The sequence below is a fragment of the Malaclemys terrapin genome, chromosome 3, assembly GCF_027887155.1.
Source record: "Malaclemys terrapin pileata isolate rMalTer1 chromosome 3, rMalTer1.hap1, whole genome shotgun sequence".
NCBI lineage: Eukaryota > Metazoa > Chordata > Testudines > Emydidae > Malaclemys > Malaclemys terrapin.
The window spans coordinates 206769932-206794909 of NC_071507.1; the positions used below are offsets into that span (position 1 = coordinate 206769932).

Below are 24978 nucleotides of genomic sequence, written 5' to 3' on the forward strand. Positions count from 1 at the left end.
CAAGCCAGGCTCTGCCAGGCTCCGCTCATAGGACAGGCCCTCCTGGACGGTGGGTATAATAGGCCAGGGGAGCTAAGCCTCCCAAAATCCAGGCCGTGGCCCCACCAACACTCTGCCCTGAGGCCCCCCCCATGGTCCGCCTCTCCCCTGAAGCTGGCAGGGGCTTGACTTGGGCCCAGGGCTTGGGCCAGGCAGCAGTCCAGGGTGGCTCGAGCCAGCAGGCAACTCGACCCGGCTGGCAGCCAGTGGCAGCTCAGGCCAGCCAGCGTCCAGGGGTGGCTCGGCCTGGCCAGTGGCTTCGGCTGGCTGGCGGCTCAGGGTCCAGTGGGGCTTGGGCTGCGGTGGGGATCTCGGGCTACTCTGGCTCCAGCAGGCGAAGTGTGTGTGGGGGGGGCCTTGGGCGAGGTAAGGGGCACTGTAGGCCCTGCATTCCCTTGATCATCCTAGCAGCTCTTCTCTGCAGCTGTTCCAGTGGAAGTTCATCTTTCTTGAACATAGGTGTCCAGAACGGTCCCCAGGATTCCCAGTGCCTTGAACAATGGCGTTAATACTTCCCGAGCGCTGCTGGAAATGCCTGTGCTGATACAGCCTGGGAGCGCCTGTGTCTTTTTCACACACCCCTCACACTGCTGGCTCATAGTCATCCTGTGATGGACCCACACACCCAGGTCTCTCTCCTTCCTGTCGCTTCTTCTTTAGCCGCTGCGTTATTGGCATGTGTAAATAATTGTAAGAGATCAGAGACCCCCCTTTCCTTGGCAGAATCCTTGCTGGTTAGACCCCCTCAGACCTGGACCTTCCAGGCACTTGGTGATTCTGTTTTCAATTATTGTTTCAACCCAATTCGCCCAGTAGGAATTCCCTGGGTTACGCCTAAAGCCTCTTTTAGCATCTTGGTGATGGTCTCTCAGGCCCCGGTTAGCTGGATATGGCCTAGTTGGAGGCCATTGGTGCCTTTCCCGTGCCAGTCCAAGGGGCAGCAGGAGACACGTCTCTCCCTCGGTGTTAGGCCCAGAGCTCCGGGCACTGCCTCCAGCCATGCTCTGTGCTGGGCTCTGCCCCCAGGTTCCTGGTGTGTCTCCCGCCGGACAGAGAGGAAGGCAGGATTCTCCCAGCGCAGCGCTGAGGGCTCAGTGGCAGCTGCTCCGAGCTAACCACAGGGCTGGCCAGGGCTTGTTTTATTAACCAAACCCCATCAGAGCATTCTCTGTGTTCTGGCTGTGAGAGCGTCTTCCAGCAAGCTCTTCCCGCCGGCTGCAGCCACAGCTCAGGAGCTAGCACTGAGCTGCCCTGGGCGGCCTGGGGGAGTGTACGCTGGACGGCTGGGATTAATTCTGCTGCGGTTTGGATTGTCTGCCAACTTCCCTCCCTTCTGGGACGTCGCCACTGTGTGTAAGTGCTGCCCTGCGTCCCACACCCTCCCCATCACACCTGGGGGGCTGGCTCTTCCTGGCAGGAACCCGGCACTGTTGGGAGCCAGTCCCTCTGGGCCCTAGAGGGCTGTGTCTCTCCTGCAGCGAGTGCAGGGGCAGAGATGCCCAGCAGGGCTCCAAGCGACCCCAGGGGTCAGGACTATGGAGTGGGGGTAGCTCATTCCCAGGGCTTTGGATTTCCTGTTGGCCAGGAGCCAGGAGGGGGCGTGTGCGTGATGGGGGGAGCTACTCTGATCCCAGCCTCTGCGCCCCAGCTGGGGGCGGCAGCGTTCCCAGTCCCTTAGCCGAGGCTTTTCTCCAGCCGCTGGTTTCCAGCCCCAGGGGTTGGTCTTGCATTACCACCTCCGGGGAGGAGGCCCTTGCCGTGCCTCTGCCCTGCTCGGTGCAGAGCTCTTCCTTTCCCTCTCTCTAGGACCCAGGCCACGGGGCTCCAGGCCTGCCTAGAGCAGGCTCAGCTTGTGGGGAGTGGCTGTGGAACGCCCTCCCTCACCTGGGCCCCGAGCCTGAGGAATCTGCCAGGGCGCCCCAAGCCCTGGGAATCTGTGAGCGAGGCCCAGCCCCCGTCAGCGTTTGTGGCAGTGTGTAGGGAGCCAGCAAAGGGGTGTGCGCTGGGCGAGCAGGACTGCGAATCTGTCAGCGTGCACTCGGACTGGTAGCTCTTCCGCACCCAGGAGCCTCCCTGCCTTCCCTGGCAGGATCCATCCCGGGGCAAGCCGGAGTTTGGCAGTGTCTCTCCCAGGCTGTAGTGGGCGTTTGTCTGCCAAGCCCAGTTCCCCGGCTGGGGCAGCGCAGCGTGCATGGCTTGCCTTTCTCTAGAGATGCCCCAGGCTGCCGTGTGTCGCTCAGGCCGAGCGTGTAGCAGCAAAGCCGGGCTAGGCCAGGGCCGGACGGTGGGGGATACTCTGTGTGGCTGGAGGGGAATCAGCAGAGCTGGCTGGGGCTCACAGGACTGGAATGACAGGCTGGGCTGAGGGGCAGCGTCAGAGCTGTGTTTGGGGAGACTGGGGCTGGAAGTTCAGGGGGGCTGTGGGTCAGGACCGAGGGACCCCAGCGGAGCTGTGGTAGTACAGTGCAGTGGTACCTTAGCCTTGCGTTTATGAACACAAAAAATCCACTAAATACACCTTTACCAAAAGGTGGAGCCTCCCCCTCCCCCCCGATGTGTATGTGCCTCGCCCCTCATGGTAACTCACACTCAGCCCCCCCTTGTGTTTGGCCTCAGAACATGGTCGCTTTGAACGTGTCAAGCCCCAGAAACGGTTGGTTTTATTTTTAGCTGCTTTCCCAGCAGCAGCTCTGCACGTACCTGCAAGGCAGCGAGATGTACCGATAACACAGGAAACCAGAAACCTTTGCATAGTGCTGTGAACACTTCCCTTCTCGCCCTGCCCCCTAGCCGGTGCGTGCCCATTTCCAGGGGTCACCGCCACCCTGGCAGCATCCCGAGGCCTCCAGGCAACACTACTCCTAGGTGCCGCGTGACATGGCCGCTGGAGTTGGAGACTATAAAGTGAGAGCAGTTGTCCCCCCCATTAGCCCATCCCAGGGAAGGCGCCGGAGACCTCATTCCCAGGAGCACAGGAGGGCCTGGAGCCCTTGCTCTGATCCGGTGGGGAAGGGCACATGTCCCGGCAGAGAGACAGTCAGAATTGTCAGGCAGGCATGGGAGGCCAAAGGCATAGGAGACTCCCCCTTGGGGGCAGTGGGAGACAGTGGGGTAGCTGAGGGCTGGCACAGTGAACTGTGACTCCAGGGTAGATGCTCCCAGAGGCAGGGGGTTCCAGGAGGCCAGTGCAGTGGTATTGCCCAGCTGGCCTGTCTGCTCTGAACTGGCCTTTGGGTCCCTTGGGATCTGGCTTAGCCCCTCCCTCGTGTGCTGGGCTGCAGCTCCCTCCCGGCTGACGTGCGCTCTCTGTGTTCTGTGTTTGCAGGCAAAGAAGAGAAGGAAGAAGCTAACTATGACTCCCTGAAAATGGAGGCAAGTATGTGCCTGGGTCGCCGCCCTGGGGACTGCACTGCCCGGCCTTGCCTAAGCCACAGAGCTAAGTCAGGCTGGGAGCCGCGACTCCTGCCCTCCAGAAGCAAGAGCACTGGCAGAATCAAGTGGCCACTGGGCCACGTGGCCAAGTTCCTGTCAGGCTGCAGCCTGGCGTCTGGGGAGGGCATGTCCAACCCCCTGGGCAGGTACAGGACGCTGCTGCATTGAGCGTGAGAGGCTGGCTAGGTACAGTGCAGCGGTCTCTACAGGGCCTGGGCCTGCACACTAGAGCCCTCTAGAGACCCAGGGGACTCATTCCAGAGCCTATAGCTCCAGAGGGAGGCCCCGATCCCAGAGCCTCTGCTACATATCGGGACATGATTGTTGGAGCCATCCCAGGCCCGTACTGCAGATGTGTGTGCACAGATGTCTACGGTGGGATCTGGCTAGTGTAGGTTTAGCTCTGGGTATCCAGGAGGTCTCAGTGCTAACCATCTCTGTCTCGGTAATGCACTCCTGTAGGAGGCTAGCAGAGAAATTCTGATTGAATGGGTCTGACTGCCAGTTCCGCTCCGGGCTCTGGGGTGAGCACTGCGCCCCGGCCGCCTGGCATCCGGCATGGGCTGGGCTGGCGCTTCCCAGGGTAATTCCTGCAGCTCGATCCTGTTCAGCCTCCCAGCCGCTGCCTTGCTAGAACCCGTCCTGGGAGAGGCCAACGCTCAAAAGTGGGAGCTGCAGAAACCTCCCCCCTCCCAGTGGGCGAACTAAGGGGGCTGGCACCCTGCTCTAGCCCCAGAGCTAGCATGGGGGAGAGGGCTAGCTCAGGGGTTTGAGCATTGGCCTGCTGAACCCAGGGTTGTGAGTTCAATCCTTGAGGGGGCCATTTAGGGATCTGGAGCAAAAATCTGTCTGGGGATTGGGCCTACTTTGAGCAGGGGGTTGGACTAGATACCTCCTGAGGTCCCGTCCAACCCTGACAGTCTATGCTTTTGAGTTGGTGTAGCCACAGGTAAAACCTGGCCTGGATTTGTGTGCCTCACGCTCTGGCAGTGACGTGGCCCTGCCCCGAGCACTGACACTGGGAGTCAGGAGCCTGGGAACTATTCCCTGCCCTGCTGTTGGCTCACTGCATGGCCCAGGGTGGGTGAGTCCCTTCCCTGCTCTGTCCCGTGGTCGTCCACCCCCTGTTCAATGGAATCATGCTCCTCCCTTGTTTCCCCAGCGACCCCAGGCCCCCATGTCCCCAGAGCTGTGAGCAGAGAAGCCAGCCCCTTTCAGCCTGTCTCTCTCCTCTCTCGCTGTCTGCAAGCAGGGATCCCGAGGCCGCCTGCGTGGCGGGCTGGGCTGGGAGTCAAGCCTGCGTCAGAGGCCCATGCAGCGGCTCACCTTCCAGGCCGGGGACCCGTACTACATCAGCAAGAGGAAGCGAGACGAGTGGCTGGCCAGATGGAAAAGGGAGGTAAGGACACGGATTCTGCCTTGCCTGGGCGCAGGCCGCTTCACCCTGCGAGGGGTACGTTCTGCCGGCCGTAGGTAGCAGTGCCACAGTGCGCTTCGTCTTCGTGGGGCAGGGCTGGGCAGGGGAGCGGCACCGAGTGGTCTGAGCATCGCCAAATCCCCGTGGGATTCAGTCCGGCCGCAGATTTCTCCCCCCACTCGCGTGTCCCCAAGCTGTTTGATCCCTCACTCTTATGACAGCTTTCTCATGTTGGTGGCAGCTCCGCTGAAGCTGACACCTCTCCCCTCCCCTTGGTGCCCCATCACAGCCGCAGGATTCAGAGGAGCACCCGGCCCTCCAGAGCAGGGAGAGCCTTCCAGTCGAGCTGTGCTGCTGGCCTGTTCACCGGGGTAGGCGAGGAAATGGTTGGATGAGGCCTTTGTGTTTGAACCAGTCTCTTAGATGGAGGGGCAGCAAATGGTTCAAGTAACAAATCGGTGACTGTCCATTGATCACGGTACCTCCTGGGGACAGCACAGGCCCTCCCGCTTGAACTAAAGGAGACTCTTAGCGGGGAGCAGTGCAGGGCCTTTAGCGCACAGCTGGGCCGTTCACAGACAGGCGAGCCAGCTCCTGACAGCACCAGTAATTGTCCCCGGATAGCCCTTTGCAGCCCTGTCAAGAGGAGTCTTAGCTGAGAGCAAAGCTCAGGGAGGTGTGGTGCGCACTCAGGAGGTCAGGCCAGGATGTGGGTTACAGCAGGAAGGATCTGCCTCCTTTCTAGTCTCATTCTGTCTCTCCAAAGCCCCCCACCCCCTCTCTGGCCTTGCCATCGTGAGCAGCAGAGGCTTCTGGGAACTCTGCGGGGCAGCAGAGCCAAACGCTAGACAGCATTCTTGGAAATGGCCCCCGCGTAGGAACTGTATCTCCATGGAAATGTTTCTGTTGGGCCTTCAAGTAAGTCTGCCCGGCACAGGGGTAGGAGCGAAGGTGGAGAATATGGTTGGGTGCTCCAGGGTGAGCCAGCACAGGCAGTCGTGCATGAAGGTAACTGACAGGTTACCATTCGGTTTTCATTCTTTTGTTCTGTTTTATTCAACGCTGGGCCAGGTTCCCTGCTGTCCTTGCTGAGGCGCAGGGCTGGCTCGAGGGAGCTCACTCCCGATTTACAGTGGGGAAATGAGAGCGGAGCCTGGGCCGTTGTCTCTATGCCAGTGACCACACAAATTATGGAAACCAAGGTTTCAGCTAAATGACTGTAACCTTTCCCCACTGAGGCCGTTTTCACTCACTGTGGTCAGTGAGACTAGAGCGGTCAGTGTGCTTTCCTGTTTCTAGTCAGTTTCGGGTACATACTGTCCTGCCCCCCAGCCCGGCCTTCTTGTGTTTGGGTTGTGGAGGCCGCCTGGGAATGCTCAAAACCAAACACCAGCTGTTTTCAGGAGTCGTATTGCTGAGCTGTGGCTGCGCTAGGCAGAAGCGGACGAAGCAGTGGCACAGGGCCCCAAGCAGCTCACGGGGCCCCGATTAGTGTGACTGTACTTACTGACGAAGTGTGTGTTGGGTTGCTGTTGTTTTGGTTTGTGGAATGATGTAAGCAGTATTTTCGGGGGTGGATGAGGGGTAAGAGGGAGCCCCAAAATATCCTTGCTTAGGGCCCCGTGGGCCAGCACCACGTATGTTCATGAGACTGGTTGTTATTTTCCAAAACCGGAACGTGAGGCCTCAAATGCCGCTGTCCTGTTAAGTAGCATTTGTCTCCTCGCCTCTTGTGGCGCTCCCTGGGCTGTGCTGGACTCTCGGGAGCGCCCGGCTGCTGGGCTCTGCTAACCACCTCTGCTTTCAAGTGCAGGTCACAGTGCTACCAGGGGATGGCTTCCTTGCAACCCTCCTTTGGGTGCTGCTCTTCTGCCCTTGCCCTCTGCAGGGATCGGTGCTGGCAGCTGCCATTGCCAACCGCCGATGGCCGAGGAGATCTGAGCTTGGACAGGGGGCACCAGGGGGCAGGCGGAGTCGTCTTTTCTGTCTGTGTGCTGGTGGCCTGGGGCCTCTTGTGGTTTTGGGTGGCTTTCCTTTCTGCATCAGGTTCTTTTCCTGTGTGTCTGTTCCTCTCACTCTCAGGCTGTTTTCTTGTCCCTAACCAGACCCCAGAGGGCAGGTCCTCCAGGTTCACCATGTGCTGATGTCACACAATGAATCCGTGCATCTTTGGCTCTTGCCCCATTGGGTCCCTCCCTCCCGTACACCCACTCTCCACGCACTGGGAATCCCCAGGGGCTGCTGACAAACAGTGGGGAGGAGCTGAGTGAGAAGCCTGGAGGAGTTCTGTTGAGTCACTGTCCCGCTCTCTCGGATCTGGGCAAGCAGGAGCCCACCTGAGCCGGCCAGAATGCAGCCAGGACTCCGCTTTCTGCCTGGTGTTAGCAGGCAGAGGCCCCGTGGTTGGGCTAGGCGCTGTGCGGACATAGAGTGAGACAGGCCGTGCCCCAGGAGCTGATAGTCAGTGTAGGCGAAGGGGAGAGGGGAGCAGACTGACCTAGGGTCCCACAGCTGCTCCGGGGCAGAGCTGCCGATATAAGCCAGGTTTCCTGCCTAGAGACCAAACTGCCTCTCGGGGCTAATCAAAGTGCTGGAGAGTCCCAGCAAGGTCCTTTGGCCTCTCGCTCCGGCTGTGTCCCGGGGACTCCTGCACACAGAGGGGAGCGTGCGGGAAGCTGCCTGGAGGGTGTCTGGACTGCAGGGCTAGTCCTAGATCCACAGGCCAGAAGGGACCACTCTGATCATCCCGTCACTCCGGTTTGAACTAGAGCAGATCTCGTAGAACCATCCAGTCTTGCTTTCACCTTGCCAGGACTGGAGAAGGGTAAGTTGTTCCCGTGGTTCATTCTCCTCACTCTTAAACACTGGCACCTTCTTTCCAGCCTGAATGTGTCTAACTTCCACCTCCCCACCCTGCATCTTGTCAGACGGGTCTCTGCTGGATTGAAGAGCTCGTTATGACACATTTGGTCCCCAAGCCCCTGCCCTTTCTCTGCTTCCCAATGGGATCGTTCCTTTTCTCTTCGTTGCCAGGAGAACCAAGACAAACATAATGCGATTAAACTAAAACCAAACCAGAGTAAAGAGATCCAGGCTGCAGGGGACTTTGCCACAAGCCCAGGGCCTGCCTCTGTCCTGCATGGAGGCAGCAGCTGCATCTTTGCTGTCTAGGAGCAAAGATTGCTCGTCCCAGCATGCACTGCCCTCTTCTGACTCAACAGACTTGGTCCCATTTCATGCTGGGATGGGAATTCATTCCTCAGGCTGTTTGGAGCACGATGCTATGGCCTGTAGTCCATGGGCTGAGAGCTGGTGTGTAGTACGCTGTGGATTTTCTTGGACTGCCCTTTGGTCCCCCTCTGACCTACAGCCTTCAGTTCTATCCCGAGGCCTCGAAGGGAGACAGTAGGTAGTGGGTCCCCCGGAGGGAAGGCCCCTCCATGCGTCAGCTGGTTGCAATGTGGAATGTCCACCTCTGTGTGTTCTTGGCCTCGGCCTCATCCTGGAGCTGCCAGTTCTAAGGGACTGGCGCCCTGCAAGGCACAAGAGCCGCACGGTAGCTGCGTAGATCCTGGTGTGAGCCATAGAACAAGGGGAACATCAGGCCTGACTGCAGAGTGCACAGGGCTCTCCAGGAGAGCCAGGCCCCTGCCCTGAACAGACACGCCCGGGGAATGCAAAGCAGCGTCTTGTCTGAGTTCTTTGCAAGATGGTTGTCAGGGCTGGTATGAGCTGGGGCGGGGAAGGGGGGCACAGTCTGAGCGCTGCACAGCGTGGGAGGCATTGGCAGGAAATGCTTCTGTGGCAGGGGTTGCAGGCACCTGTCTCCACACTGGATTGGTGGCATAGACGCCGTGGCGACAGCACTCAGTCACAGGGAGGGAGCCTGCTCGAAGCCCACCTCTGCCACGTCCTTGTCCCCTTTCCAGCTATGGTGAAGGAGTGACAAACCTCAGGGCCACAATCTGGGGGGTTACGGCTATTGGGCAAGCAGCGGAGAACAGCCTAGAAGCCAGGGAGTGAGGGACACCGGCTTCTCACAAAAAACAAGTGGATAATTCCCTACCCCAAAATAACCCCCCTCCTCGTCCGTATCTGCTCAGGTTCTGGTGGTGAGCTGCCCTTGGCTGATGGGCACAAGCATCCATCATCTTCCGTCTCCCTGAGCAGAGGGGGGCTCCAAGGTGTGGGGCCCTTTCCTGAGGCCTCAGTAGGTTGCAAAGGGGAAGGGGATTTCCCTGCTGCTGCAGCGTCTGCTTCCCACACGGGGCGGCTGGCAGCTTCTGATGTACTGAATGATGTGGCTGTTTGCTAACACCCTCCTCTCCTTTACCTTTCTCCCCACAGACTGATAATCCATCGGCATCCCAGCTTGACAAGGTTCGTGGCATGGGTGTAACTTCCTTCTGGGGGGCGGAGCGAGGGGCACGGACATGCTTTGCTTCTGGGCAGTGTTTACTGTGACATTAAAATGATATGTGGGAGGCGCAGAGCCCCTGGGCTTTGTGCTGCTGGACATGTTACAGGGCGTGCCCAGACCTCAGACTCCCAGTCCCATGTTCATAGGCCTGCTCGTTCATAGCCACGCTTCCATTCACCCCATCTCACAGCCACGCACTGGTGTACACACACTGGCATATTGACATGCACACTTGGACACTTCTAACAACCCCCCAGAGACTCACACACCCATGCACTCAGACAGCCCAGGCCCACATACAGTCTGTCCCTTTCTCTAGTGTTTGTCACACCCACAACCCCCTGGCCAGCCTTAGAGGGCGAATGAAACGCTAAGCCCTGGCTGCGAGCGAGGGGCTGAGAGGTCGAACGCTCTGGACACTGCAGTGCAGACAGCACAGAGGAGAGGGAGGACGAGATGGTCTCAGAGTCCATTAGACTCTGGCAGAGAGATGCAGAAATCTCCTCCGAATGGCAGGAGCTGCGGAGGAGGAAGCCTTTCCGCCGGCACTGGGGGTCGTGTTGAATAGGCGGAGAGGAGGCTGAGCGGTGAGACAGGCTGGGAAAAGCCCGTGGCGTGGAGTGCCGGGGCAGCCAGCAGAGGTGTCCGAGTCTGGGGGCATGTGTGTGTGGCCTGAGGAGAGCTAGCGCCCTGGGTGTGCATTGCACTTTGTAGGTAAAGGAAGTGACTCAGTTCCTGCCCTGAGGAGCTTACAGTGGAGATGAAATCAAAGTGATGGCAGCACAGCATGGTGGGAAGAGGCTAGCCCAGGGAGCTGCAGTAGGCAAGGTGAGAGGGAATGGAGATTTCAACACAGGAGGAGGTGAAGCCGGGCTGATTCCGGCAGAGAAGAGAAGGCGGCAATAGGCAGGTTTCCAGGCGTAGGAAATGTGGGAGGAAAAGAGGATTTGGGGGGCAGAGAGGGCCCCAGTGTAAAAGCAAACAGAAGTTTGATAGGGGATGAGTCCCCATGCAGTGTGTGTAGCCCGCGCCTGGCAGAGCGTACCCCGCTGACAGACACATCTAGTGCTTGACACATATCCAATATACAGCCGGTTCCTGCCGCCGAGAGCTTACAGGCCAAAGCTAGAACAAAGGATGCAGCACCATGTAAAAACCCGCTCTGTCTAGCTGTATTGTCCTTCTCTGGAGCCTAGGCCCTGAGCCGTAGGGGCCCACCCCTTGTCTGTGAAGCTTAGTTGGCTGTAATATAGCAGTGATAGCACTACAGTAACTATGGTCAAGACCAGCTTTCTTGACACGACGACTCGGATTGTCATGTTGTGTCTCCTGGAGTGCAGGGTTCTGTAAATCATCCAGATTTGGGGCCATTTGACCACTGATTCCCTGGATAGAACTTCCTGGGGAAAAACAGCTTGTCTTAATGGTGGCAGATTCTGGTGATCTTTTTTTGCTCACAGGTAGAGCTCAGATCCTCACTCCAGCGTGTCCAGCGCTCGAGGGTTACCCCAATAGAGGGCTTGGCCCTCGGGGGGATCAAATGAGAACATGATTTGAAAAAGCATTGCTTCACCAATTAGATACGTCACAAGTATCATGTGCTAATCGACCCCCTTAATGAATTCCGCTGCACATGTCCGGAGAGAGGCTGAGTGGTTCTGAGGACGTGTTTTGTTCAGTGAGGTACTGGGAGTTCAGATCCAACCCAGGGAGGAACGGGCAGTTAAAAAAGCAGGCATGTTGCTCCAGTCTGCCTCTGTCCCAGGCAGTCGTTAGGTTGGGGAAATGTCATCTGAGGACAGCCGAGTATTCAGAAGGCGCTGAAACTAGAAAGAAAGTAAACTACACACGCCAAGGCTCCCTGGGAGGGGAAAGTTCTTAGGGGTGGAAGAACAGGGGGAGCAGGGTTGGAGGATCAGGGGATGGGGAGTAGGGGGAGTGGGAGAGGAGAGGAGGAAGGGGCGGGACACTGGGAAGCGGGACATGGGGGGTGAGTAACAGGGAGACTGGGGGAGAGTAGGGGCAGAGGCACCTGGCAGCCCCACATTCCTCTCCTATGTGTGTGCCAGGATCTAGGGGCCTCCAGCCCATCTATGTGGGTGTGACTTCCCCTTCACTGACTCCCTCAAATGAGACAGGTGCTGGAGGGGCTTGCCTCTGGGGGGGGTCTGAGTTCCTTTCCCTGCCCCCCATGTGAGTTGGGATCTGAGGGTCACTGCTTCCTCCAGTGGTGTGTGAGCTCCACTCCCTCTCCCCCCATGTGTGTCAGGATCTGGGGGCGCTGCTTATCTATGTGGGTGTGACCCCCTATTTCTTTGCCCCCCTCATGTGACCCAGGTTTTGGAGGGGTCTTGCCTTTCTGGAGTGTCTGCACCCCCTCCTAAATCCAGTCATGTGATCTGGGGGGTCACTGCTCCTGTGTGGGAATCTGAACCCTGCTTCCGACCCCCCTCATGTGAGCTAGGAGGATTTAGGGAAGCCCTGCCCCTCTGGCATGAGGCTTAGAGCACGCAGGAAGAAAGTACACACCGACACACTGTTTAGGCTGGCTGGGGAGAGGAGCTGAAAACAGGTGTGCTAGGCTCTGATGGTGCAGAGATGGGAACACCCACTGCCAGAAATGGAGCAGTTCCTGTGTCTCAGGGCTGCTGTTTCAGGCTGTATTCATCTCCATGGGGTGTTCCCTGTCATCTGAGAACATCGCATTGAGATAAATGGGCCATTACCACCGCTCGGAGCCTCTAATTGTGACGTCTGGAACCCACCCTAGGCAGAAATCTGAAAGAATCATAATCGTTTGGGGGAAATCTGCCTGTCAAGGTGGTGGGGGTCTGATCTGGGGGTTTTTAAGAAATGCACTCTGAGTACAGCAGAATACTCAGATGTGCTGAATGGATTTTTGAGAAGAAAATGAATTACACACGCGAATGCTCACTGGGGGGGCAGTGATTCGAGGGGCAAGAGTAGGTGGTAATAGGGGTCTGCAGTGAGGGATGGGGGTGTTCTGGGGAGGGCGATAAATGGGAATGGGCGGTAGGGGAAGGAAGAAGAGTTGGAGGGCTCAGTTAAGGGGGAAGGAGTGGGAGTGGAGAAGGTGGGAGGGTTGCAAACATTTCAAAGCATGACCATGATCCTCTTTCCACTATAACTATATGTACAGGAGAGAGGAGGAGCCCTAAGGAGTCAAGAGAACCCTGTGTCCTAATAGACAGATCACTGGACTAGGACTATTCCTAGCTCTGCCACTGGCCTGCTGGGTGACCTTGGGCACGTCACTTCACCTCTCTGTGCCTCAGTTTCCCATGTGTAAAATGAGCTCTTTGAGAACTCACTATGTGTAAAACCTATATCTTTTGATTGTTATCTAGCCACAGTAGCATATCAGCTGCAAACCCAAGGGAGAACTACAGCTGTCTAAATGACCAGTAACTCTTACCAACAAACATTTCTCTTTCTCTTTAAAAAACTAGGAAGTTAAATGGCAAAAACTTAGTTAACGCAGAGTTCAGGTTGCCTGGTGCTGGATCACACCCTTCCAGAACCTCGAATTTGGCAAAACTCCACCTCTGAAACCCAGGAAATACTGAGTTAAGGTAAACACCCAGCCAGCCTTAACTATGGCCTCTTTGAGCGATGCCCCGATACACCCATAAATCACAGTCCAAATCTGCCTTGTCCCTGTGATGGACAGGCGCTGTCTGCACATGCCCTGTGCTCAAACACTGAGCCTACCCCCCTACAGAATACCTCACTTGTAACATTTAACAACCACTTCATTACCCTTTTACAATCCCTTTCCACTTGCACCCAGGCTACCACCTAACCCTTTACTTTTCCCTCCCCATCATTAAATCCAGAGACACTCATGTCCCACCTCGCTCCTGACAATACCTATGGCAAGAAAACCCCAGTGCCCCACTACTGACAGCCTACGCAATTCTGTGTTGAAGTGGTGCAGATGGGAACATGCACCTCTTGTCTTTGGTAACAGGGCTCAGTCCCAGATCCTCCTGTCACATCACAGCTCTGCCAAGCTGCTCCGCCGTATTACTCCACCACTGCAGCAAATTGCCCATGGCTACTGCCAGCTCCAGGGGGCAGAGTGAAGGTTGAGTGGCCATGCACCGCAAGTCGGTATTTCGTGGTTTTCAGAAGTTTGAGTTTTGCTGAACCGTAACCCTGCCTTAATGAAGGTTTTTGCCATTTAATTTTCAGTGAAAGCCTCACTTACTTTGTATTCCTAGACTGAACACTCTGGGGGGCAGGGCCCGAGCCTCCCACTGTACAATGGAGACCTGATCCTGAACAGGGACCCTGCAAGAGACATAGTGTGGGTTCCTAGGGCTGTCTTGTCCCTTTATGGTTGTCCATTTCCAAATCTGTTTTGCTGTGCTTGAAGCAGCCCCCGTGGCAAAGGGAAGCGCTTCTCTTTGGGCCTGAAGGAAGCAGAGCGTTTTATTTGATCAAGTCAGGCACGGAGGGTTCATTAAAGGTGTTAAAAGTTCTGTACAGTCACGTATCATTTGAACAAAAATATCAGCTAGTGGTTAGAGGGAGAAGATGGTAAAGCGCCAAGGGCCAAGAATGGACTTCTGGGGGCAGAGCAGGAGCCCCCCCGAGGGATGGAGAACTAGCTGGTAGCCCAGGAGGGGCACGGAGATGCCAGCATAGCTGTGACGTGAGCCAGAGAACAGTGGCTGCTGTGAGGTCAGCAAGAAGGACCCTTTGTCAGCTCAGGAGAGGAGGTGGTTAACTCCATGGAGGAGAGAGATTCCATGCTGCAGGAGGGAAGCCCAGGCCGACATGGATCCAGGACACCGTGTGAGAGGGGCTGGGGAGATGAGGGGTCTTGACTCGCTCAGGCACTTTGCTGAGACAGCGAGGGTCAGAGATGGGGGCGACTGAGAGAGGGCCCTGGGATGGAAAGTGGCAGGTAAAGAGATGGCGAAAGCACCAGAGGTGAAGTTGTCAGTGATAGTACCAGAGGGAGCCAGGTGGCCAATCAGAGCTGTAGGCAGTGAAGGAAGGAAAGAGCTTTAAGAGTCTGTGTGCCCTTAGAAAGATCCAGGAGGGACGGTGGAGGGGTCGGGGACCTAGAGTATGGTGGACAGGCAGGGCCATTTCATAGGGACTGGGATCCAGACCCACTGTCCTTTGAACAGTGCCTCAGCAAGTGACGCCAAAGCCATGTGAGCCAGAGAGGGAAACGGCTTTGGCCAGATTGGGGGGGATCCGGAGAGCCAATGAGGCAGAGAGCTACAGGGAGATCAGGACCTGCGGGGAGAAGGCCCTTGCCCAGTGGTGAGATGGGAATGGATAGAGGGGTTTTGTGAGCGAGGAGTGTAATTTGGAAGTGGATGGGGAGCCAGTGGAGGGGCTTCGAGATGCCGGGGCGGTCGGCTGCTTTGTGAGCGTGAGGAGGTGGGGAAGCAGCGAAGGCTTACTCTGAGCAGATGGGGATCGTCATGCTTGGCTGGAAGGGGGCGAGCTTGGGGCCTGGGGAAGAGGGGAATGATGCAGAGGGAAATGAAGATGACAAGTGCCCAGGAGACTGAGGGAAGGGGAAATGAAATGGCATCTGGGCCCCTGTGGCCTGTCTGAGGAGATGGGCGGCGTTCGGGCCCCCTTGGCCTGTCTGAGGAGATGGGGTACGTCTCAGCCATTGGAGTGTGTGTCAGAGCAACCGGTGGGGAAAAGGGGGTGACTAGGCCCCTGGAGCATGTGTGAGGAGATGGGGGGGGGCATCTGTCGCCCCCTCCCCTGGCACCTGTTTGAGGAGATGGGGGTGCAGCTCAGCCATTGGAGTGTGTGTCTGAGCAGCGGGTGGGGAGCAGGGGGCATCTGAGGAGGGAGCAGGGGATGTCTGAGGAGCAGGTGGGGAGCAGGGGGTGTCTGAGGGGTGAACAGGGGGCGTCTGAGGGTGAGCAGAGAGCAGGGGACGTCTGAGGGGCGAGCAGGGGGCGTCTGAGGGTGAACAGGGAGCAGGGGACGTCTGAGGGGTGAACAGGGGGCGTCTGAGGAGCAGGTGGGGAGCAGGGGGTGTCTGAGGGGTGAACAGGGGGCGTCTGAGGGTGAGCAGAGAGCAGGGGACGTCTGAGGGGTGAACAGGGGGCGTCTGAGGAGCGGGTGGGGAGCAGGGGGTGTCTAATGGGCGAGCAGGGGGCATCTGAGGGGCGAGCAGGGGGCGTCTGAGGAGCGGGTGGGGAGCAAGGGGCGTCTGAGGGGAGGAAGGGGGGTCTCAGCCCCACAGTTCTGGTTTGAGAGGTTGGGTCTCAGTCCTTGCTGCATGTCTGGGAGAGGGCAGCGGGTGTGCTGGCCCCCACAGCCTGGCAGGGATGGTGGAGGAAGGGGCCGTCTCTTCCCCATGACTTGTCACGGGAACCGAGGCCTCAGGCTCCGTCGTGCCATTCAGGGTGTCTTGGCCTGTTTCACATTTGGAGAATCCCGCAGCTCTCTGCACAGCCGTGGAGCAGGCCCCTGACTCGGGCCCTTGCGGTGCCGACTCATGCCTGGGCGAGTCCGTGGGCGCAGCCAGAGCTCGTGAAGGGTGGGAACGTGGCGGTGACAGCTGAGGCTGGGGGTGCTATAGGGAGCCAGGTCAGACCAGACAGGAGGTTAGTCTGGTGGGAAGGAGGTGCCTGGTAGTGCCGAGGGGGCGTCATGCTGACCCAGAAGGATGGGGGCAGGTGAAAGCCGGCCCAGAACTCAGAGGGGGTCGTGTGTGCGGGGGTGACAGGCTGGCGGGATCAGGCTGTAGTGGGATGTGGGACGTACACACCAACCAGAACTGACCCCCCCGTTCTGTGATGCGTGCAGACCCTTCCCTGCCACCCCCCAGGCCTTCGCCTATGCTCAGCCAACAGGCTTCTGCTCTGAAACCCCACCCTGCCCCTCCCCTGTATGTGGCCCAGATGCTGTGACCCCAGCTCCCCATTGGTCTGGGGCGGGGGCGGGAGCTGCTGAGGGAAGGGGATGGGTCTGTTTGCCCTTTAGAAGGGTTAGCTGGCTGTGTGCCATAGCCCGGTGCTGCTTCTGGGCTAGGGAAACAAGCAGCCGAGTGTATCCAGCCCACCCCAAACACCCTTCCTACCTCCGCCCATCTCTGCGCTGGGCTGATTGCAAGAGTTCTTCCTGCCTCCCTCTTTCATCCCTTCCTTCTCTCGCTCCGTCTCCCCCCTTCTCTCATTCTCTCGCTCGCTGACTGTCAGCTGTGTCTCCCTAGCAACAGGTCCTCTCCCAGCTGCAGACCGTGTGGCTATTTATAGACCCTGCCTGCCAAGCGGCTGCTCCGGGCAGTTGCTTTCCATCAGTATAGGGCTGGGGAATGGGGCCTGGGGACTGAATTGCCAAGGTGGCTCTTCTCTCCCTCCTGCTACTGACCCCCCCAGAATGGTGCAGAGGAGACCACACAGTGGGGAAATGTTAGGGGGGAATTTGAGTTCAGCTACAGCCTAAGGGGGGAGGCCCTGAGTTCCAGACCCTCATTGCACCTCGCAGGCAGGTGGGGTGCTGCAAGCGCTGGCGAAGGCTTTGAAGTCAGGCGGGCTACCTACAGAGAGAAGCCTGGATGCTGCAGTTTGAAGCCTGCAGGACTTTTGCTTGGACATAGTTCGGTCCTTTCACTTGCTCATTGGTCTGAGGTCTGATCCTGTGCAAAGCAGATGGATTAAAAGGACAAGTCTGACCAGGAATGGCCCAGCTGTCTGCAGGTCAGAACTGTGACCCTTCCGTCCTGCCACGGCTCTTCCCTCCCGCTGGGACCTGGGTTAGCCAACTTCCTGCACTCTCAGAGCTCAGCCCTGTGCCTGGAGCAAGCTCGCCAGAAACCGGTGGAGCTGCAAGAGCCCATGGGCTTGATTTAGTTGGGGATTGGTCCTGCTTTGAGCAGGGGGTTGGACTAGACGACCTCCTGAGGTCCCTTCCAATCCTGAGATTCTGTGATTCTATGAGGACAGGAAGCCCCTGGCGACAAAGGCTGTGATTGATGTCACCTGTTCTGTCTGTGTCCGTGTGATTGCCTGAGCTGAATCTCTCCATCCCAGATCCATGCCCCTTACCCATGGCACATGTTGGTGTTCTGCCACCCAGGCCCGACAGAGAGAGGCACACACATGAGAAGCGACAGAGGAAGGGCTACTAGATAGATGAGGAGAAAGGGTGCCAAATTCAGCCCTAGGAGTAGGGGCAGCTCCCATTGTGTCCACTTACACCAGTGGGGAATCAGTCCATCAGGGTAGATGGAGCTCTAGCGAGAACGAGATGGAGAAATGCCATGTGTGGGGAGATGGGGAGAGACTGAGGATGAGAGACGGGCCTTCCCCTCAGGTCACGGGTTCCAGTGCAGCCTTCCTTCTTCCCACCTGCGGGCGTTCAGTGGGGCTGGCATGTAGCGAGCTGGGAGACGCAGGGCAGTTCTGTGTGGACAAGTATCCGCATCACAAAGCCACCAGCGCAGTTTCCTGCATTGTTGGCAGCGAGGTCCTGGAGACTGATCTGCCGCTTCACCTCAGAGGGGATCACACTAGTTCAGGCTCAGGTATGCTGCTTTGGGGTTGTATGGGGGGCGTTTGCCCTCCCGTTGCCCAGGCTGTGCCTTTTCTGTGGATGCATAGAGGCTTCAGTCTGGTGCCTGCTGGTTTAGAGCCGTGTGCAGCCCTGGCACCCCTTCCACAAAGCCCAGTGGGTGTGGTGTGCAGCGGGAGGGCGCGAGTTCCCTTCGGTAGGAGATTCTGGCAGAACGGATCCAGAGGGGGCTGTAGATTGGAAGCTGCAGCAGATGAATCTTGGTGTTGATGGTAAGGATTGGGCCCTAGTCTCCTACATTAGTAAGAGTGGAAATGGCCCCAAGCCAAAACTCCAGCTTGGGAATCGGATCCAAGCTCTCTCTGGAATGGGCCGAACTTTGAGAAAGTCTGGATCCCAACCTGGGCTTTGGGTTGGTCCTATTGTAGAAAGACGAGATTAGCATCTGCATCTGGGATTTTGTTCCGGGATAAGTCTTGCTTAGGACATGGTTCACTGGGTTCTATCCTGCAGCCCATGAAAACCTGGCCTGACCTTGATTACCCTTTAAAGAGTGGAGCGGGATACACTGGGACATCCACGCTGAAGGGACCTTCATGTGTCACGGCAAAGTGTCCCTACATTTACCAGCAGCTCAGGGAATACTGAAAATGAGAGGCAAAGCGTTATTGTACAGCTGCCCCTTTAAAATAACAACAAAATGCCAGACGCTGCCTGGATTGTGACTCCACAGAGCCCCTCGTGACAGTGGGGGTCAAAGTGATACTCAGAGGCCAAGCGTTGGGGACAGTGAGGCCACACAGGTCTGACCCATGGCAACTAGCTATCTCCTCTGTTAGCTACGTGCTTATGTGGCCCCATCACTTTAGCAGCTGCGCACCTCTCTTCGAGGATGTGTCTGTGGATCCACACGTGCACCTCAGACGCACAAGTTTGGAGTCTTCGCATCAGTGTCCCTGGGGCTGTACATGCACTCTGTGCCTCCTTGTGCTCCCATATGAGGGCATAAAAGGTGGAACGGCCACAGCCCTCCCTCAGTTCCCATTTACCCTTGTGGCCGCAGGACGGAACCTGGGCAGTGTCCAACCTGTTTCTGTGCTTTCTAACTCGTGAAGAAATCTCTCTCCACCTTTTTTGCTGTTTTCTATTAAGACGTTTGTAGTTGTATGTTCAAAATAAAGGAAAAGGACAGGCAGAGAACCTCCCATTCCCCACCGTACATCCCTTGTACGGCAGGGTGAAAGCACTTCATGCCAGCTGTTAGCAGTGGTGGATGCTAAACCCTGTCTTCCCTGCAACAGTCTGATGCCCTTAGTCAATGGACACAGCAGATGCCTCAGGGTAGAATACATCCCTGACAAATGTTCCATCTGCCGCTCCTCCTCGTCCCGCATCAAAAATCTTGAGATGGGAGTCTCCAACTACACCACTTGGAGTACACGTGATCCTGGAGAGAAGACGTATTCCAAGATTGATCTGAGGAGACCCTGGCTATCAGGCACCACACCTCTGGCTCCAGCAGGGAGAAAAAAACAAAAAGTGCACCACGATGATCAGTCCCAGCCCCTGGGCAGAAAGACCCTGCCTGTCCAATCTGGATGCTGAGTGACATACCCACACTGAGCACAAACATTGCTCGGAAGAGTCAACACAACCATCCCACAAGGGGGACTGAAGGTCCAGAGATAAGTCCTCAAAACCCTCTATGATGCCAAAGGATGGGAGCAAGGCACCTTCGGTGAAGAAGTCTTGAGAGACTGTCGCGCCAGTATCCGTTGACACCAAGATCCACAGCGGCACCAGCTCTGACCAGTGAGTCCTTCTGAGGAGCAACCTTCACCCCTCCTCTCAGCACTGGAGCGGCACTGACTTCAGCGTCAGCGCCAGTACTGCCTCCAACGGCACTACTGATCTCTGAGAAGTACTTCTCCTTGCAGTGCCCAGGCCACTCCTTCTCTCCCCTTTGCGCCAGGAGCATTCTCCTGAGAGACCGGAACAGTACCCAAAAGGGTATTCCAGAAGAGCCCTGCTCCGGGCTCTGACACATGACTGGCAGTGGATGGCCAATACCAGTATAATGTGCTGTCATGGCCATACTAGCTTTATTGGGGCCCTCCTTGCCACAGGCCCCAGAGTAAAGCCCCATCACAAGGTAGCTTGGGAGACACTCTTACTGTCCTCCTCGCCTGAGGAATGAATCCTTGTCATCCCCCAACAAGGCTGTCACCTCGTCCCTGACACCGGCTGTTGATTTTCAGGCCTTCCAAGATTGGCTCTCAAGGAGAGCTGAAACTTTATACATCGAGACAGTGGTGACCCAAGACAATACACATAAGCTGTTCAACACATTCAGCTCCTTAGTCCTGCAAGACTTGCCCTTCCAATTAATGAGGACATATTGGACCCAGCAAGGGGTCTGCAGCACACCCCAGCCTCACTTCCCTGACTTCAAAGCAAGTAGAAAAGTACTACCTAGTCCCTCCTAAGGGCCTTAAACATTTCTACATGCGGCTGACACCACAGTCCAAGAGAAGAGCAGATCCACAGAGGAGACTCCAAAAGATAAAGACCCTGAGAAACTGAGCCACTGACCGAAAAGTTTATTTGTCCGCCTGACTCCAGTTCTGCATTGTCAACTGCCAGGCCTTGTTCATGGGAAAGGGTGACCCTTTCCCCCCCTTCCTTTCCAGGCTCCCGCAGGAGAAATCTTCGGTGAACTTAAACACAAAAAGGAAGCTTACAAGAAGTGGAAACTTGGATAGATGACTAGGGAGGAGTATAAAAATATTGCTCGAGCACGCAGGGGTGTAATCAGGAAGGCCAAAGCACAATTGGAGTTCCAGCTAGCAAGGAATGTGAAGGGTAAAGAAGGGTTTCTACAGGTCTGTTTATAACAAGAAGAAAGTCAAGGGAAGTGTGGGACCCTTACTGAATGGGGGAGGCAATCTAGTGACAGATGATGTGGAAAAAGCTGAAGTACTCAATGCTTTTTTTGCCTCGGTCTTCACAGACAAGATCAGTTCCCAGACTGCTGCACTGGGCAACACAGTATGGGGAGGAGGCGAGCAGCCCTCAGTGGTGAAAGAACAGGTTCAGGACTATTTAGAAAAGCTGGACATGCACAAGTCCATGGGACTGGATGTAATGCATCCGAGGGTTCTAAGGGAGTTGGCTGATGTGATTGCAGAACCATTGGCCATTATCTTTGAAAACTCGTGGCGATCGGGAGAGGTCCCGGACGATTGGAAAAAGGCTAATGTAGTGTCCATCTTTAAAAAAGGGAAAAAGGAGAATCTGGGGAACTACAGACCGGTCAGCCTCACCTCAGTCCCTGGAAAAATCATGGAGCAGGTCCTCAAGGAATCCATTTTGAAACACTTGGAGGAGAGGAAGGTGATCAGGAACAGTCAACATGGATTCACCAAGGGCAAGTCATGTCTGACCAACCTGATTGCCTTCTATGAGGAGATAACTGGCTCTGTGGATATGGGAAAGCGGTGGATGTGATATATCTTGACTTTAGCAAAGTTTTTAATACGGTCTCCCACAGTATTCTTGCCAGCAAGTTAAAAAAGTATTGGATGAATGGACAATATGGTGGATAGAAAGCCGGCTAGATTGCCGGGCTCAACGGGTAGTGATCAATGGCTCCATGTCTAGTTGGCAGCCGGTATCAAGCGGAGTGCCCTAAGGGTTGGTCCTGGGGCCGGTTTTGTTCAACATCTTTATTAATGATCTGGATGATGGGATGGATTGCACCCTCAGCAAGTTCGCAGATGACACTAAGCTGGGGGGAGAGGTAGATACGCTGGAGGGTAGGGATAGGCTCCAGAGTGACCTAGACAAATTGGAGAATTGGGCCAAAAGAAATCTGATGAGGTTCAACAAGGACAAGTGCAGAGTCCTGCACTTAGGACGGAAGAATCCCATGCACTGCTACAGCCTGGAAACTGACTGGCTAAGCAGCGGTTCTGCAGAAAAGGACCTGGGGATTACAGTGGATGAGAAGCTGGATATGAGTCAGCAGTGTGCCCTTGTTGCCAAGAAGTCTAATGGCATATTGGGCTGCGTTAGTAGGAGCATTGCCAGCAGATTGAGGGAAGTGATTATTCCCCTCTATTTGGCACTGGTGAGGCCACGTCTGGAGTATTGCATCCAGTTTTGGGGCCCCCACTACAGAAAGGATGTGGACAAATTGGAGAGAGCCCAGCGGAGGGCAATGAAAATGATTAGGGGGCTGGGGCACATGACTTATGAGGAGAGGCTGAGGGAACTGGGCTTATTTAGTTTGCAGAAGAGAAGAGTGAGGGGGGATTTGATAGCAGCCTTCAACTACCTGAAGGGGGGTTCCAAAGAGGACGGAGCTCAGCTGTTCTCAGTGGTACCAGATGACAGAACAAGGAGTAGCGGTCTCAAGTTGCAGTGGGGGAGGTCTAGGTTGGATATTAGGAAACACTATTTCACTAGGAGGGTGGTGAAGCACTGGAATGGGTTCCCTAGGGAGCTGGTGGAACCTCCATCCTTTGAGGTTTTTAAGGCTTGGCTTGACAAAGCCCTGACTGGGATGATTTAGTTGGGGTTGGTCCTGCTTTGAGCAGGGGATTGGAGTAGGCCACTCCTGAAGTCTCTTCCAACCCTAATCTTCTATGATTCTTTGATTCTGTGAGTGGAGAGAGTCCATCAAGGAAGGTCAGTTGGTAGCCAGAACAGTGCTACAAGTGACAATGGACATATTCAATATAGCCACTTAATCCATGGCCACCACAGTGACAATGTGCCAGGCCTTGTGGTTACAGGAGTCTGGGATTCCAGGTGACAATAGACACTCGGATGGGCAACACACACTATTCCCCCAAGGATCTGAGAGTGACACTGAGATCTTTGGGCATTTTACAACCCACTGCCATACCCACAAGCCCTTCCTGTACCAGCCTCCTCAAAGACAGGGAACGCTGCCTGATCTCATGGTCATCAACTGGAATACCCTCCCAGGAGATGCCGTCATCCCCCTTCATCACACTCCAGGGTCCCTCCCAGAGGCAGCAGATTTGATGAAACAGGCAAGAGTCTCACTAAAACTATCCCAGAGATGACCTTCAGAAACTGCCTCAACGGCTTCCATCAGAGGTGGTTGGAGATTAATAGATGCTGGATATCATCGCCCATGTGTGTGGCTCTTCGCTCACAGAATGCGTAATTCCACTTAAGTTCCTCTTGGGGTGGCGCATTTACCATCTTACACTTAAGATGGACTTTTTGGTAGCCATCACTTGGCCAGGAGAGTGAGTCAGTTTCAGGCATTCATGGCAGAACCTTCATGCACCTTGCTTCATACAGACAAAGTGGTACTGAAAACTCATGCAGAATTCATCCCCAAGGTGGTTTCTGAGTTCCACTTCAATCAATCAATCAATCAATCAATGTACCTGGGTTCGTCCCAAAGCCATGTTCCACACACAGAGAAGAAGCACCACACCTAGACATATCCAGAGCCCTTTGATGCTACATTGTACAAATCGTTCAGACTGTCTCCATGTCTGTTTGTGGCTATTGCTGGCCGTGCCAAGGGTTAGGCCATTTTGTCACAAAGACTATGAAAATGGATAATGTATTTCACTGTGCTACCAACCGGCCTGCGTACATCTCCCAACGACTCTCTACCAGAGCGCAAGCCACATCCTTGGCCTGTTTCCAAAACGTACCGATATCAGAATTCTGCAAGGCTGCTACATGGATCGATCCACTCATGTACGTCAAGCATTAGGCACTGGATGTACCTGCTAGGTCAGATGCCATTTTTGGGAGAGCAGGACTCCAGTCTCTGTTAGATGCACTCATACTCCTCATTCCCACCCACCCTGAAGGAGATTATTTCTTGCCAGTCACTTACAATGGGATCTAGGCTGACACGTTCTTGAAGGAGAGAGAACAGTTACTTGCCCTACAGTAAGTGTGATACTTTGAGATGTTTCAATGTAGATCCCATGTGCCACCCTCCATGCCCACTTTTGGAGTTCTCAGCAGACACAGGCTTCAGATTTCTCGAGCACTGAGGAAGGGTTGCAACTGATCTGCCCTTCATGCCCTTGCATGGGAGCATGAGGAGGCAGAGGAGGGGTGCAAAGCCCCAGCAGACACAGCCGTTCAGAAGATTCTGTCTCACATGTGTGAGGCTCATGCATGCCTACAGTGGGATCCGCATAGACGACGACATCTCGACGCACCACAGTTACTGTAGGGAAAGTAACCGTTCTTCCATGATCCTGATAGCTCAGTTGAGTCCCCTCATAACTCTTCTCCTTCCAAAGCTGAATAATCCGACAATGGAATCCTTGCAAAGGTCCATATTTTCTTCAGGAGCTGTGCAAGTTGACTAGTGATGTTAGCTTTTGTTATTTAAACATATTTGTGTGTCAGTGAAGCTTATCCCACTTCTCCTCCCAGACGTTGTCTGGGAGCCGTGGCAATCTGTAGAGGCGCTCGGTGGGAGAGGGGCCCATTTGAGAAGTAGGCAGGGAGTGTTTGAGATGTCTCACTAATCCTTGCTGGGGAAGAGTTTTCTCTGAATGTATGTTTGGAATGGGCCAGGATCCAAGAGCTTTCGTGAGCAGGCCAGGCTGGTGGTTTCTTCTTCCCTGACAATGGGGAAGGTTTATTATTTTGGCCAGGAGGAGGAAATGGTCTGATGAGGAGAGGGGTGGTTGCATGTTTCTCAGTCCGAGGATCCAATCCTAGCTGTGTGTACGTCTCCAGAGAGTATCTGTGAGAACCCTACGGTAGAGGAGGTTTGGGGCTGTTCTACCAGAGGTATTGTCCGTGTGGATGTTGAACTTCATCACCGTGTCCGACAGCATCTCTGTCAGCTCCGCTGGGAAACCACATGTGTCTGGGCACTGGGGGGTTACCGGTTAGCAGGATGCCCAGCTCGGTCTTTGCCCTGGGCTCCCAGATTAAGTAGATACACTCAAAGGATTCAGATTGAAGTGAACTTTTCCTGCATTTTTCCTGGAAGGGAAAAGAGCGGCTATTCTGGCCTCTGGATTTGTCTTCCTTGTGTTCGGGCCTGTGGGGGAGAAGAGCTAACACTACACCTATGTTGTCAGTCGGGTAGGTTTCTGTGATAAGATCATGAATGGTGAAGGGTTTA

The 24978-nt window shown here is 55.6% G+C and overlaps 1 protein-coding gene across 5 annotated transcripts in view; it reads left to right on the plus strand.

Moving 5' to 3' along the window:
- The window catches only part of DNMT3A (DNA methyltransferase 3 alpha), a 200796-nt gene that overhangs the window by 94047 nt on the left and 81771 nt on the right, over window positions 1-24978 (plus strand). For 3 of the 5 annotated variants that reach the window (XM_054021774.1, XM_054021775.1, XM_054021773.1), the window contains exons 5-6: window positions 3365-3411; window positions 4724-4870. In XM_054021774.1, the coding sequence (XP_053877749.1) occupies window positions 3365-3411; window positions 4724-4870 (194 nt within the window). Of the gene's footprint in view, window positions 1-3364; window positions 3412-4723; window positions 4871-9235; window positions 9269-24978 lie in introns of all 5 variants that reach the window. The other 2 variants (XM_054021771.1, XM_054021772.1) reach the window with 1 other exon arrangement.